This window comes from Electrona antarctica, assembly GCF_951216825.1.
Source record: "Electrona antarctica genome assembly, chromosome: 7".
In the NCBI taxonomy this organism is placed as follows: domain Eukaryota; kingdom Metazoa; phylum Chordata; class Actinopteri; order Myctophiformes; family Myctophidae; genus Electrona; species Electrona antarctica.
This window is the reverse complement of record NC_136812.1, coordinates 28,986,795-29,002,494: the sequence shown is the minus strand read 5'-3', so window position 1 is coordinate 29,002,494 and position 15,700 is coordinate 28,986,795. Positions and strand designations below refer to the sequence as shown.

Below are 15,700 nucleotides of genomic sequence, written 5' to 3'. Positions count from 1 at the left end.
AGCTGAGAAGATTAATTCGATTTACCAATATGTGTAATTTTGTGCTTAGAAGCGGCGTTTCTGCTCTGATCTGCCAGGCATTTTTTGTTCAAACAGAAAATCAGTAGAGAACTAAAAGAACAGGACATGACATTATTTGATCAAAATGCCCTGCAGTATACTTTGTTTACTTCCTCAAAACCCGGTCCTCATCCTCTGATAGTTGTCCTAGATAACTAAACGAGACTGGCTTTTGTCCTGCTTCATGAAAAGTGAGTTGGCTGTGGAGCGGCTTCCAAAGACAAAATGCAAGGATTATGTGTGACCTAATGTGCTGCAGTCAAAACCATTAACCACTTAAAATCCTTTTGATCTGCTGCTATCCCCAATCTAGGGATGCTAGGGTTGGTTGGTGATTGGTTGATGGGTGCAGTGTAGCTATCACTTGATAGGACACTGAGATCTTCCTGGAATAAACTTAAAGCAGAGATTTAAAGCAAAAGCATGACGCAAGAGTTTGTCTCCTAGACATTGTATGAAGTGGTAGTGATGGACACGTGAAATAATGCCCGGGCAAACCGCAGCTGTAGCTGAATACTGTATAGACGGATGTTTGTTAGTTAAGTTCTGTGAGTGTGTGTGTGTGTGTATGTATGTCCAGGGTTAAACACAACAGGTCATCTAAAAGTGCCATCCTATCCAAACAACACAAACAAGAAGTAGCCAATATGAGAAATGTAGTGGCCTAACATATTGTCACTTTAAGTTGCACTCTCAACAGACTGATGCACGTGTGTGTGTGTGTGTGTGTGTGTGTGTGTGTGTGTGTGTGTGTGTGTGTGTGTGTGTGTGTGTGTGTGTGTGTGTGTGTGTGTGTGTGTGTGTGTGTGTGTGTGTGTGTGTGTGTGTGTGTGTGTGTGTGTGTGTGTGTGTGTGTGTGTGTGTGTGTGTGTGTGTGTGTGTGTGTGTGTGTGACCACATGTGAGAATAGTACATATGTCGTATGTGTGAGTATGGCTCTGTTATCTGATAAGCGTACGGCCAGGCCTACCTGAATGACCTCATTATTTGGCCCTCCACGACTGAGCAGAAGCAGAGGCCTTCGATTAGCTAACATCTCGGCAGGCACGCTGAGGTCATAGTGAGATAGGGCCTGTGGAAACACTGATGCTATGCTAACATCACTGGCCCTTCTCACTGTTCCCTGAGGAACCCCAAAAACAGGACAGTAAAACCACACCGGGCGGTCACGGTCAGTAAGCAGACCAGCCAACCAGCTTGGACCCTATAGCGTCCCTATTCTGGGACTGTCATGACAGGCGAACATTCTATGAAAATAGAATAGCAGAGATTTGGTGTAGAGGGAAAAACGGAGATGGTCAAGTATAAACCCCAATATGCTGTTATATTGGCCTATTCCCGGCCGCCTACCCCACCACAGAGTGACAGTCAGGCAGTAACAAGCACATTCTTTTTATTTGACCCATATAGTAAGCAAATGGGTGATAGAATGTGCCAGTGCCAGACAGTGTATGTTGTGTTTTTACCTTTTTTTGTCGAGCCACGTGACACTATGCATGCAGATTGAAAACAAAGCAATGCTGGATGGTGGACATCACGTCTATTATTCCACCAGAATCACCTCTCCACCTGACCTCACACAGCCCAGTGGGCCCACCCACCTTTTACAGCCAATCACCTGACCTCACACAGCCCAGTGGGCCCACCCACCTTTTACAGCCAATCACCTGACCTCACACAGCCCAGTAGGCCCACCCACCTTGAACAGCCAATCTAGCGCATTGTTGCTGCTTTACACACAATTGCACTTTTCAGCTGCATTCTCTGCAACAATAAAACACTAAGTCTTTTTAGACACCATTTATTTCATTCTGATTAGTGGGGGAAATTTCTGTGAAGCTAAAAAACCCTGGGCACGTGCCCCCAAAGTGCCCATATGGTAGATCCGGCCCTGAAGTGGGGGAATTTTTTTAAATGAATTGTGGGTTGGCCGGTTGTTTTTTCTTGGAAATACACTTATATACACTTCATACATAAAATGTATGAAGTGAAATATGCTTACAGTATATGCTATCACATTTGATGTCTTCTGAAATCATCCATTCTTTTCTAAGAAGCACTGTGTTTCTTACGTAAGCTGATGAGCGATATCCCAGTATTCATCCCAAAAGCTTTATTTTGTTTGTATTACTTTTTTTTAAAGGATTCATTTTGGTTCTTCTACCTCTTTTCCAGAGCCACAGCCTTGTAAAAAACGAACATACTTCCTTTAAAATGACATCATTTCATGGCTCCCTGAGATGATGTCATGCTGACCTCTTTGACAGAAGACGTTTCCTTTCACTCCACTCATGAGCAAACTGGCTGCTGTCATGATGTTCCTCTTACTGTAGGTGTTGCTGGGATATAATAATAATAAAGTCATTTTAGAGTCTGACTCTTATCTACGGATGTTTGATCGAAAAGTGCACAGTCTCATATTATACTCCCAGAAAAGGATTCGATAGTCCCAGAGCACTTTCATAGGATGTCATCAAGGTGTAATCATGAAACCATTATGTTTGGTATTGACTTATATGTTTGTGTCTTTGTGTGTGTTCCAGACGGAAGCCATGAAACGTGCCCTGAAGGAACTGGATATGAACATCGTGGAAATGGCTGATGAGAATGCCACACTAGATGGGGGAGATGTCCTGTTTACTGGTACGCCAATTCACCAACCACATGGCAGCATATTGCCACAGATACACGTTTACTTTACACTTTTGTATCAACAATTACAGTGCCTTAGTCATCCAGTTGTATTCTTTACATGGCACTTTGGAATAATAGTTCACATAAAGTTATTGTAAATAACTTTAAATAATGATGATAATATTGATAATAATAATAATGAATTATTATAAACGTTATTTGTTATTAGAGTTATAAAGCACTTAAGCAAAAAGCATTAAAGATTAACAAAGTGCGAGAGATAATGGCTATGGTGAAACAAAAACAGTGCGGACGGGGCCCTGACAATGATGCACAGCAACCGGAGCGGTTAAAAAAATGGACAATAGCAAGACAATCTTATAGCGATATCAAACGCCTCAAGACGAGCCTACTCGTCAAGAGCACCCGCGCATTGCACGAAATTAATTAATCAGGACGAGTATACCTGTCAATGGGATCAAGTGTGTTAAATGACTGAATGGCTCACTGAGCCACCAGCAGATGGTGCTGTTGGCGGTAAATGAGATAAAAGGTGTCTACCCTATTTAATTGCATGATTACAGTTAGATGCTGACCAGGGCTTTGGGCTGAAATGGGGTTGTCTTGGACTACTGCTGTGCACCTTAAATAAATCATCTGAAAGACTGCAGTGAGTGCGGACAATTGTTTGTATTTGCAAATTTTCAAGTCTGACTTAGGAGTTGAGCTGTTTCTTTACTGTTAAACCAGACAAAATCCAGCCCATCACCAATGGATTATTGCTCTGGCACTGAGCAATAATAGTGTGTGTGTGCAGACACAGGAGCATGATGGTCTTTATTACATTTTCTGTACTGTAACTGTACTCATACATACAGTTATGTATGAGTGAAAATGTGGGTCAGTGTCTTCCACATTGCACGTACAGGCTGCAAGAAAAAAAGGCAGTAGTACAGTTAATTGGGTTTCGAGACGTTGGCACTCTGCTCTCGTTCCTTCCAGCTGAAATGGGTTTCACATGGCAGAGCAAGAAACATTTCCTGTTGGCAGAGCCCCGACTAACGGCTCATTTGTAAAGGCTAGGCAGTTACAATAGTCAGGAAGCCATCTCTGCAGACGCCTGGCCAGGCGTCCAGGCAGGACTCTGTCTGTCTCTCCTCCACCGTGCTGACCACAAGTAGCCCGTCGTAAACGTACAATAGTCATGCATACTCCACACAGAATGCAGTGCAAGTAGCAACCATGTTACCCCCCACAGCTTGCACCATGGCTGCTGTTACAGCTTATTATTAATGATCAGACTTGCATTGACAGAGTTTGTAGACATAATTGGACAGCTGCAGTTTGGCTCCGCCACCAAGGTCAAATTGAATTTGTGTTTCAATGATTGTACACTGTATATCAATTACACGTCTTCAAATGTATACATTTCTGGTTTCTCACCCAAATCAACTGTTATCTATTTATTGTCTGTTTTTCATCACCTGCCATGCTGTTAACTAAGCTCTAACTAAGTTCTTAACATCTTTAACTGTCTTTGCTATCAGTTTACTGTATTTTGCTAAGAAGTGATAGTTTTGTAATCCTGCTGGGCCATAAATGAGACTGCATTTGCTTCACTCCTTGTATAGTACACATTATGACTATGCATAACTGTGGAGGGCACAGAAGTTTTTGGGAACGAACTATTTGCATCAATGGTGTCTGGTTTTCCTCCCTCTCAGGTCGGGAATTCTTTGTGGGCCTCTCAAAACGGACGAATCAGCGAGGAGCTGAGATCCTGGCAGATGCCTTTAAGGTGAGTTGAAGTATTGCACCCTGGCTGGGATTGTCCTGGTACTTACTCAAGCTGCATTAGAGTCTCAAATTTAATTAATCAATCATCCGTGGCCTTATCCAGCCTTTAGCTGGCATCGAGCATTTTGATAGTTCAGGCAGGCACGGCAATCAGGGTCTCTGCACTCTCCTCACTCTATCTACCTTCATTCTCATTCGCTAACAAGTTAATTCATGCATACACCTACGGCAGTTCGCCACATTCAGCTCACTCAACTCCCTTCATGCTAACAAGCAAGCTCATAACGCCCTCAATCTAATTGTTCATTTAGGCAGTCTTTTTATCCAGAACACTGTTCAGTGTTCACTCTTCATGCTCAGCATTGGTCACAGCTCTGTTCCGGCAGCTGTCTATGACTCACCTCCCCAGTCTCCTCTTGTGCCATGAGCCATCTAAATGGTAAATGGTGCATTTATATAGCGCCTTTATCCAAGGCGCTTTACAGAGATTGTGCATTACATTCACCCATTCACACACCGATGTCAGAGTCTTGCTCAAGGACACTTCGACACTAACTCTGGGGGAGCCCGGGTTCGAACTGGGAACCTTGTGGTTCCCATCCGTTCACTTTACCCCTGAGCCACTGCCGCCCCTGTAAGCCCATCTAAGTGCAATGTATGATCTGATTGTATGATGTTATATCTGTGTATCTAAATAAACTAATGCCCAGCCCTTATGAAGGGTTCAATGTTAATGCAATAGCTCTGTGTCTTATGCTCTGCTTCGGGGGGCCACTAGCCACTAGAGCAGAAATGGTACACAAATGACATACAAATGGTCTCCAATGTGGGCTCTGTCTGACGGCAGAGCAGAAAACGTCCTATGTTTATGTTGCTAAATCTCGCAAGAGTATGTTGCTGGGACAGAAAAGGTGGATAATGTTTATTTTCTCCTGATTTGTTTCTCTGAAAAAAGCAATTTCAGTGTCAAAATCACACCTGTGTGAACTGAGCGGTGCAACTATACATTTATGGCTCCATTTTCGTCACCACTAAACCCCTTATCCCTAAACTTCTTTGCCTTTTTTACTATTTTGAAAAACATTGTTGAATAATTCAACTAGTCAATCTACATTGACACGTTGTGAGCTTGTAGGCTGGCCATTTTAACTATTCAAAAATGTTTTGCAAAATAGTAAAAAAGGCAAAGAAGTTTAGGGATAAGGGGTTTAGCGGTGACGAAAATGAAGTTTTCCCGTCAGTGTATGTGTTGGTTGGTTGGTTGGTTGGGCACGTGACATCACGCAACATCATCAGGGATGGAGCACGTGACATCACGTGACATCATGCAGGGATGGAGCACGTGACATCACATGACATCAGGGATGGAGATCCCTGATGTCATCAATATTAAGCCCATATATGGAGATCCCACTCTACATCTGACCTCAAACCCTTAGATCTCCATATGGAGCTGACCTGTTCTGATATTCCATATGTTGATCCTTCCCCATCCATCTTTCCTCTTCGATGTCTCCCTTTTGACTGATACCTGTCCATTCAAACTCTAAACGGGCCTGCCCCAAAGTTATTAGTGCAGCCGCGCCCGGCAGCCGGCGAAAACTAGAGTTCTCAGCAGGCCCGAAAATGAAGATCTTACCCCCATGCCAAAGCACCAGCGCTCGCCCAGCAGTCTGCTGTCCCCCAGGCGGATGCGTGCACACAACCTCGCCCTTTAGGGTGAGGTCGCTTCTCGCCCTCAGGCGTCTTACTGGTTATAGTTACTGTACTGTACTGTGCTCTGTATTGTAGTGTACTGTGTGGGGGTCCCCGGGTACGCGCCCAGGGGGCTGGCCCGGTTCCAGCGAGCCAGTGACAGAGAGAAATTACAGAGTTACCATGTGGGGCTCCCCGGGGGGTCTGTGTGAGGGTCCCCGGGGGGTCCCCGGAACATCCAGAGCCCCAGGAACGGCCCAGGGCTCATACTGTAGTGTACTCTGTGCCACTTTACTCTGTGTTCTACTGGCCACTTTAGGTGTTGCAGCTGTCCGTGCTCAGACATACATACATACAGACACAGAGACAGACATACAGTACATGTACACACATTGCTGTGTAATGGAGTGGTTAGGCACCGCTCAAAAATGTCGGGAAGATTGTGTGGCTTGTGGTGACTGGGTGCAATATTTAGTTCAGTGTCCATGGATCTAAAGAGTCGTTCAGAAGCTGTGTTCACGTTCACTCTCCCGTTGACATTAATTGACTCCCAACTAATTCCGGTCTCCTAAAAAGGCAACCACCTACGCCACGTAAATATGCGAAGTAAACCGGAGGTGACAGGTCTTTTTTTTTTCTTGGGACCTACACATCATATCTGCAAACAATAAGTTACCACGCTGCTGATGACACTGAATATGAGGATGAGGGGGACCTTCTAGAACTCAAAATGAGTCACTTCTACATTCTGAATGTACATTCAGAACTCAAAACCAAACCAAGAAAATCTCACTGCTCCCAATTTTTTATGCTGTGACAGAACTACCATCATATTCATATCTGGATTAAGAGTTATGGTTTTAATAACCACTAGTGATGTCCTTTTTTAAATAGATCAGCTTGCTGCGTTGCTATTCTCCACTTTCCCTCCAAAACCATGACAAAGCCAGCTGACTCGCTTCAAGTTCACAGCTGGGTCATGTCCTTGAGAGTTCAACTCATTTGACTAATCTCAATAGCACTGTCCTGCTTCCGTTGCATTCGTCTGTATCTCATTTGAATTCCACATAGTGCGTCTTAAAGTGTTTTTGTTATTCATTTTCCCTTTACAAGTCTGGGCTTAATGATGCGTCTCTGGCAAATTGCACATGGAAAAACCTCTTTAGAGTCCATTGTTGTTTTTTCCCCTTGTTATCAGTTTGTTTTACCTATCTAAATTACATTGTTTTTTCCCCTCTTCTTATCAAATTTAGGATCACTTTATAGCCTGCATCTATGGTACGAACCAATTAACAACAGATGTTGTCCCTCAATTAGCAAAAGACAGGTTTTAACCATAGAGTTATAATATATCTAGAGGGCGGACAGCCCCGCCCCCACCTATTAATTTCAATATATGTAAGTTGCTCGCCAGCGCATGAAGCACCCGGAAGAACACTCTACTTATTTATCATTAAAAAATGTTGGCGCTCGGTAGACGCTCGGTAGACGCACACACATGCAGTAGACATACAAATACAAAACTCTGATGCTGGCATTCAAAGCAACCAAAGGTATGGCCCCCCCATATCTTGCAAGTATGATCGAACCCTACAAACCCTCCTGCGCACTCAGATCAGCCAATGCAGGGAAGCACTAAAAACGCCGGGACAACGCTCCACACATCCCAAACTCTTCTCCCTTCTGGCTCCAAAACTATGGAATGTACTTCCCATTACAATCAGAACTGCAGCCTCACTCCCAATCTTCCGCCGTAGTCTGAAAACCCACCTTTTCAGACTCCATCATGGCCCGTAGCACTTGCCCTAGCCCTATCTCCATCCCTGATTCTGATATGAATATTGCAGCCTAATATGCTGTAAAACTTTCTCTTTCTTTATCTATATGGTCCGGTCCTGTATGTGCCGCGGTTGGTGCTGAGAAATGCGCTCTCTTGAGTCTGCGAGATCAAATGAATGATTCATAATTATCTTAATAGCCTAATTTTTGTATAATGTTTTAGTTTACGTGGCACAGAGTCTCGCCAGAACTCACACAGCAATTCTATTGTTATTTTTTTAAATTCTAATCTTAATTTAAAATATTCGATCATTCTTTTATTTTTTACATTCGAATATTCATTCGAATATGGAATATTCGTTGGCAGCACTAGTGCATATGGTGTGTGCAAAATATTACCGGATACCGAAGGCGGGCTACGACGAGAATTACATTTAAAACATGTTTCTGGTTTGCTGTCAGACTGTCAGTTATCATAGTTAACAGTTCTGATTGGTTATTTTCTGGAAGAAAAAAAGAAAACACATTCGACGTGAAAGTAATTTTCTATACAGCGGGCAACTTTTGTTGGAGATGGAGAATGCAACTTATAAATAAATGAAGCACTTTGCAACAATTACTCAGATGTTTAAGAGAAAAGAGAGAGTTGAAGGAGCTGATGATGTGGTTAAAGACGTTTTGAGACACATGGGGAGTAGACACCCTGTAGCCTAATGAGAGAAGTGACAGCAGGACATCAGCAAACACAGGTCATTAATAATAATAACTTTTGTTTAGGGGAGGGTGATTCATTTTTGTTTAATCATTCAGGGAGGGTACTTTAATTTTATTTTCATTCAGAGGGAGGGGCATGGTATTTTATATCAGAGCTCAGCTCATACATTTCCTCCAGGGGTACTCCTACTTAAATTTCGACCTGTCCCTAAGCAGATTATAATGCTTTGCATGAATGATGGACATGGTCTTCATTGAAAGTGTTACCAGCTTCTCCAATCACAGTATAGCAGTCAGAAGGCTCCGACAACGAGCTCTCTAATTACACTGCGAGGCCTGGGGCTCAGTGACCTCATCTCCCAGACACTCTTGCTAACTGCTGTTTCTGCCGCTGGGTTGTCCATGATCTTGTTTTAAATGCCTTTTACTGCCACTGACTGCACCTTGTTTTAAACCACCAACAACCATTACATAGCCTTCTTGGAATGTCTTGTCCTCTAAAGGTTAACGTAGATATGGGCCATTTTGATTGCAAAGGAATAAATCTGCTGAGCAGTGCTGTTCCTCAACTGCTGGCCTGGGACGAGAAGCGGGTTGCATATGCTGGCAGCACGTTCCAGGGGCAAAGTACAACTTATAGACAGAAGAATATTGCGTTGTGAGTTTGGTCATGACTTTTATGGGGGCTAAAATGTTTCAGACCAATGCACAACCAACTGAGAACCATAATGGTAGAGTGTCAGGAATGATTGAGGAGAGAAGAAATGACACGGCAGCAAGTTGAGAGTCACACAGTAAAATCCTCAGTGTTAAAGCTGCAAGCTGTAACTTTTATGTCCTACCCAGGATTTAACGCCAGGTCTCCTGCACGTGACGAGAGACAACATGCTACTACTCAGCTGGGGGCGATGTTGTGCTTATGAGCTTGAGGCAGTGCTACTCGTAAACCAGGAGGAGTCCTACCTGACACCAGGGTCTATAGATTCCTCAATGGAAGAGTAGGGAGACCTAGTCCAAACCACTGCATATGTGCTAGTTATACCGGTACCTACCATACAGATTGGTTAAAATAATATTTAATTCAATAAAATAAATTCCGGATTGCACCTTTAATTTAACACTGAAAGGGTGCAAATGTGGGTTCATTTTGTGACATTTACATACATAACACTCGGAGTTAAATCAACATTTTACAGTGCAGCCTCTTAACTCTTTACACTGTAAGTGTAAATTAATGGGATGCACTTCACTTTACACCTTCACAGTGTGGCCCTAGAGAAAGGGGATTTTATTGTTTGAAATAAATGTTTTAAATTTCTATGCCTATCCTGTCACCTAATGTTGATGTTGTGTTCTGTAGGACTATGCTGTGTCAACGGTTCCTGTTCTGGAAGGGTTGCACCTGAAGAGCTTCTGCAGCATGGGAGGACCAGGGCTCATCATCATTGGCTCTAGCGAACCAGCTCAGAAAGCCCTCAAGGTACGGAACAAAATTCAGTTTGGAGAAGATACAAATGGAACTAAATTATTAACCTTCTAGGGCTAATACCACATGGGCAAAAAATGCCCACTTTAGTGTGTTTGACTAGACCAGGGGTTCTCAACCCGTGGGTCGCGACCCCTCGGGGGGTCCCCCAATTATTTTTGCAACTGAATGGCTGGGAAATGGAAATTAAGAGTTTACATAGTACGTGATGCATGCATAAACGTTGCTTAATGATTATATCTGGTTTCAGTATTAATTTATGATGTATTTTCTCTATTATTAATGTTATTTTTGCAGTCAGTTTGTATTGGTGTTGGGGTCCCCAGCCAACAACGTTGAGAACCCTTGGACTAGACTACCAGTTTGCTGTGCGTCATTCCCACTGACCTATGGTCATTCCACTGCTCGCTGTCCATCTTTCCTGTCTGTCTCCCACTGTTGCTATCGAAATAAATCAGAAATTCTGAAAGAATAATCTATAATCTAGGGGAGAAATCGTCACCTTTCTGTATGTCGAGTCTTCCAGGGTAGGGACTAGGGAACCAGATGTGTGCATGCGTTTGTGCGTGTCACAATCCATGACCTGTTCTGTCACCCTGATGTGTTTCCCTATGTTCCTTGTTATGGGTTTTACTTTTGTGTACTTTTACCTTTTATTTTGTAGTATCTAGTGTCTCCTGTGGTTTCCTGTGTTGCCCATGTTTACCTGCCTTGTCTAACCCTGTGATTAGTGTAGTTTTCTCCACCTGTGTCCTGTTAGTCTCCCAGCCTATCCCTGTGTTTTGTCAGTTGTAATCCCCACAGTTCCTCATCATGTGAGAGGATGCAGACTTTAAACAAGCACACGTGTCTGCTCCCATTCACGAGTAGGCGTAATGGCTGTGGAGGAAGATGCTCTCCAGCCTAATTGTTCTCCCTGCTGAACACGTTCCCTGACCAACCTGTAGGAAGCGCTAGTGCAGTGACAGAGATTGCTCTCCCCACCTTGCTTCTGATCCTCGAACACGGCCAAGCCGGACACTCCACGGAGGAATCGATCCACTAGTCTTTGTGGTCGAGGGAAGAACCCATACGATCTGATCCCTTTTTTTGACTGATCTTTTATATTTGTATTTCCAATATTACAACAGTGGATTGTTTAATTAACTCTAGAGTGGAAACGTTTGAATAATCCCAAACCACCGTTCTGCCCTTCCTGTTTCTCTAGAAGTCTACGGGTCTTTTGAAAGTGTTTTTAGTTAAATGTCTGAAATTAGGTCTGTTGTTAACACATGCTTAACCACTTGTTGACAGAGGTTCTCCATCCATGGCTCGATACGTGGCCCACTGTTCCCTGTACACCAAACCTCTACGCCAAAAATAGCCGATCTAGTAGACTGGCTTCTTTCACGTATTTTCGCGTAATATTTGCCTATTATCCCGATAAGTGTCATGAACGTTTATTTGCTGCAGAACTTAATCGGCAAACATCAAAGATCCAATGCGAAAATCCCATTGACCTTTTTTGAGAGAACCAGGAAGGTGCTAACTTCCTGCTTCCTCCTTCAGAAATACACCATACCTGGACCACTCTACAGGTGTGATCAGTGCAGTGCTTTCATTCTCCCCAACTATGCAAGATATCAGTGTGTGTTAAGAACAGTGTGGGTGGGACATCACTCATGCTGACTCAGAGCAGATTCCCCTACTGCGGTTTGATACCTGCCTCACGCACCAAGCACACCGAAACCACCTGTCACTTTGATCTCCCCATCATTCAATATTCCTGCTAATCTAGGGATTGCCCGCGGTGCGTCATGAATTCCTCAACCTACAAGTCCACGCTATATTGTGCTTAGATTAAACAGGCCAAGCTCACCTCGTTACCGCATAAAAGTACTTCTGGATCAATAAAATGTAATTCAATGACAGACCTCGGCTAAGTACAGAGGATGTAAAATGAGACACAATTAACAGCCTGGCAAAGACAGGTTTTGCTCAGTGAGTAATACATCTCTGCCACTCCACTCATGGAATTATCCTAAATATGTCCCATCCTTCGCACAAAGCTAATGTAAGGCCCTATTCTAACTTCATTGTAAATGCATAAGGAACACCTATTCTATGGAGTTTACAATGCATGGTGAATGCTTGTAGGCATATACGCACATGCACACACACACACACACACACACACACACACACACACACACACACACACACACACACACACGCATGCGCGCACACACACACATTAACATGCATGCATGTGCTATAGATTCCTACACACAAGCACACCTGCAGGCACACTATGGCAACTCCGATCAATATTATTTGCCTCCTTAGTGTGATATCTCCCCCTACTGGCCCAAGCCTAAACCAGGTTTACTGTAAGTAAGTCATTAAGTGAAACCTGCTCAGCACATCACAGAGGAAACCGTCTCTTTGACTAAAGCTATTGTACCATATTCACACGGTGGCTATTTAGCTTTATGTCACACTTGGGTGGAAACACCCCAGGTGTGACGTAAAAGCAAAATGGCCACTGTGTGAATATGGCCATCTTCAATACTTGACATTTCTTACAGTAGAGGGACCAAGTTGTTGCTGTGTAAACTAACTTCTTCATTACTACAGTGCTAAAGTGCACCCTCGAAGACAAACACCTTTATAAAAAGCTAAATATGTACACCAGTTACGTTTATATTACAGCAATGCAACGTTGAGTCATTAAGATTCCAGCCTGTTAACGGTAATTAGCTACTGGATTGAGGAGTGGTTGTTAGCAAGTCCTAATGACAGAGTCCTCGTTTAGTAATTACAGCTTACGTCACCCCCTCTTTCAGCAATTAGCTCCTGTTTTAAAGGACTTTTAATGACCCTGGATTTCTAATGTCTTAGCGCGGGTAGTGAGATCCTATTAGTGCTCCAGTAATGAATACAAAGTGCTTGGTCTCTATGTGAATCCAACTCGTGTGGCACTAAAGCTCTCTTCTACTTGACCAAAGCCTTTAACTTTTACTAAAAGCTGCTTCTGTGAGGTAATTGAGACATCTAGTGATTGAACTTCATGAAACTACACGTTGAGCATTCTATTAGCATGTATTTGTAACTAATGAGGCATTTCTGAATTCAGTGGCATACCTTATTAGCTCTGAAGAACCATGGTCATAGAAAAGCAAACCCTGACGAAAAGTTGGCAGGATTACAGTATAGATAATACATTGGTACAGTGTGTGTGTGTGTGTGTGTGTGTGTGTGTGTGTGTGTGTGTGTGTGTGTGTGTGTGTGTGTGTGTGTGTGTGTGTGTGTGTGTGTGTGTGTGTGTGTGTGTGTGTGTGTGTGTGTGTGTGTGTGTGTGTGTGTGTGTGTGTGTGTGTGTGTGTGTGTGGTGCGTGCTGTATCTAGTACGAGTAGTACGTGTCAGTTAGTATGCAGTCTGTAGTTTATGTTTAGGTCTCTGGCGGTGGAGAACCCACGTCGACCAGATGGATTTCATCATCAGACGTACTCAGGACAACGGTCATCCCTCTACCACTGTCATCACCAAACTTAAGTCATGAAGTCATCCTTCCCAAATACCCTCGCTCCGTGCTCCCTCTTACTGCCAAGTGCACTATTGCATTCCCAAATGACTCAGCTGACAATTGACACCCAGTCCAGTGAGCATTGCTGTTGTCATGATTTCATTATTGCAGAATCCGCAGGTTTAGGTGTGAATATTCCAGATTACACACAAGACTCGAGTGTTAAATATATCTCCATATCCTATTCAGAATTATCCCTCTACATATAGTACAAACCAACAAAATATTACTGTGAAAACAGAACCAGAACCAGACTTGTATTAGTATAAAAAACACACCCGTGTGAACTGAGTGGTGTAAGGTATTATATAGCCTGATCAGCTGTGGTCTGACGTAATGTCTGACGTAATGAAATCACACCCGTGTGAACTGAGTGACCATAGCAACCATGCTAATTTTTTTGGTACGAACAAACACGTGGACACGTGGACACGTAAACTAACAAAGCCAGTTGTTGGAGTGGTTTACACCACTCAAAAAACAAAAAAGAAATTGCCTTTGTATCCCAGCCAGCTGTGGTGTTAAATCTATCTCTGTGTGCGGTGCATGCATCATAGGTGTGCAGGGTAGTATATAAACCATAACCACTTATGTAAGCCCTATACAGTACTTAGTTGACCGGCATCGGCATGCTGTATTTGGCAACCTCCATTTTTCCCTCGAAACAAAATATGTTCGCTGAAAATAGCAGATGTGCAATTTTTTTGTCTGCGATCTCTTTCCGTATCTCTCTGTCTGTGTGGGGGGGTTATAACAGATTAGGTCTGTAGATTACGTTTGTGAGAGAGTCATTGACATTGACCATTGCATTCAGGAAAAAAAACACATTCATTATAATGGGGTTTCCCTTTAAGGTACTGTAACCCCTTCAACCCTTCCTTTTCCTGTCGTCATCTTCTTCCGGATTAAACACCTCAGGCTGTACGAATAAACACTCACATGTCCACCAATAATATTCTCGAGAGAAAAAATGTGTGCCGGGGACCAGTCACAAACATTACATCAACAGGAAGCCATATTCAGGCTCGTAACAATTTCCCCAGCTGCCTTGTATATTAGTATTTGGAAGCAGATTCCTGTACTGTTGGAGGCTGCCTTATTTATTACCGTTGAATGAAAAGAGCCATTGTGGAACATTTTAAAAGCTTCAGGGGGAAAATTAGTTGTGTGAGCATCGCTAAACATTCAACAATTCAGAGTATGCCGATGACCATGGTGGAAAGGTATCTACTCCAGTAAATGGCTCATGTTGTTGTGGCTCAGGGGGATTTCATTACCTTCCAGTAAATATTTTGTTTTTGTGACTGAAGTAAATTCTGCTGCCCAGTTCCCACTCTGCGTATTAACTGGACCTCAGCCACAGTCCAGTAGGCTCTGGCTACCTTGGTCGGTAGCCAGCATGACTATTCATAACTCTCAAACTGAGACATTGTCAAACATCTCGGTGCTACTACAGAATACAGAAAATTCTGCACAAAAATCTGAAAGTCATCAAATGATCATGAATGGCTCACAGTCACTGGGAGCCTATATGATCGTGCCCAGATCAGTTGTAACAATGTCACAAAACAAATCTTCCTCTTATTTTTATTCTTTACATTTTATTCTTTACATTTAGTCATTGATTGAGTTTGAGGGAAGACCACAGTTCCTTATCCAAATGTCTTTTACAAATAGCATCTTAAAAACGGTCTACCAGATAAATCCTGCATTGTAGTAGACCTGTATTAATCCCAAATAAAAATGCCCTTCAATAAGCCATCAGCTTTGCGTAGTTGCATACAAAATTATTTAATAGAAAATGACTTGTGTTAGGGTCCATTTGTACACATTTGGAGCGACCGGTGGCCATGGTATTTGGCGGCTCGCCATGGTATTTGGCGGCTCGCCATGGCGCTTGGCCGAATTCGTCGACGGTCATGAGCTTTCGTCGCAACGTGCGCCTCTTTTTGGCGACTTTCCACCCGTG

The 15,700-nt window shown here is 43.2% G+C and overlaps 1 protein-coding gene across 2 annotated transcripts in view; it reads left to right on the top strand.

The window, feature by feature from the left end:
- The window catches only part of ddah1 (dimethylarginine dimethylaminohydrolase 1), an 82,520-nt gene that overhangs the window by 57,342 nt on the left and 9,478 nt on the right, over window positions 1-15,700 (top strand). For both annotated transcript variants that reach the window (XR_013790310.1, XM_079504983.1), the window contains exons 2-4: window positions 2,604-2,703; window positions 4,419-4,492; window positions 10,040-10,159. Coding sequence is in view for 1 of the 2 variants with exons in the window: in XM_079504983.1 (XP_079361109.1) it covers window positions 2,604-2,703; window positions 4,419-4,492; window positions 10,040-10,159 (294 nt within the window). In the remaining variant the exon portion in view is untranslated. The remainder of the gene's footprint in view (window positions 1-2,603; window positions 2,704-4,418; window positions 4,493-10,039; window positions 10,160-15,700) is intronic.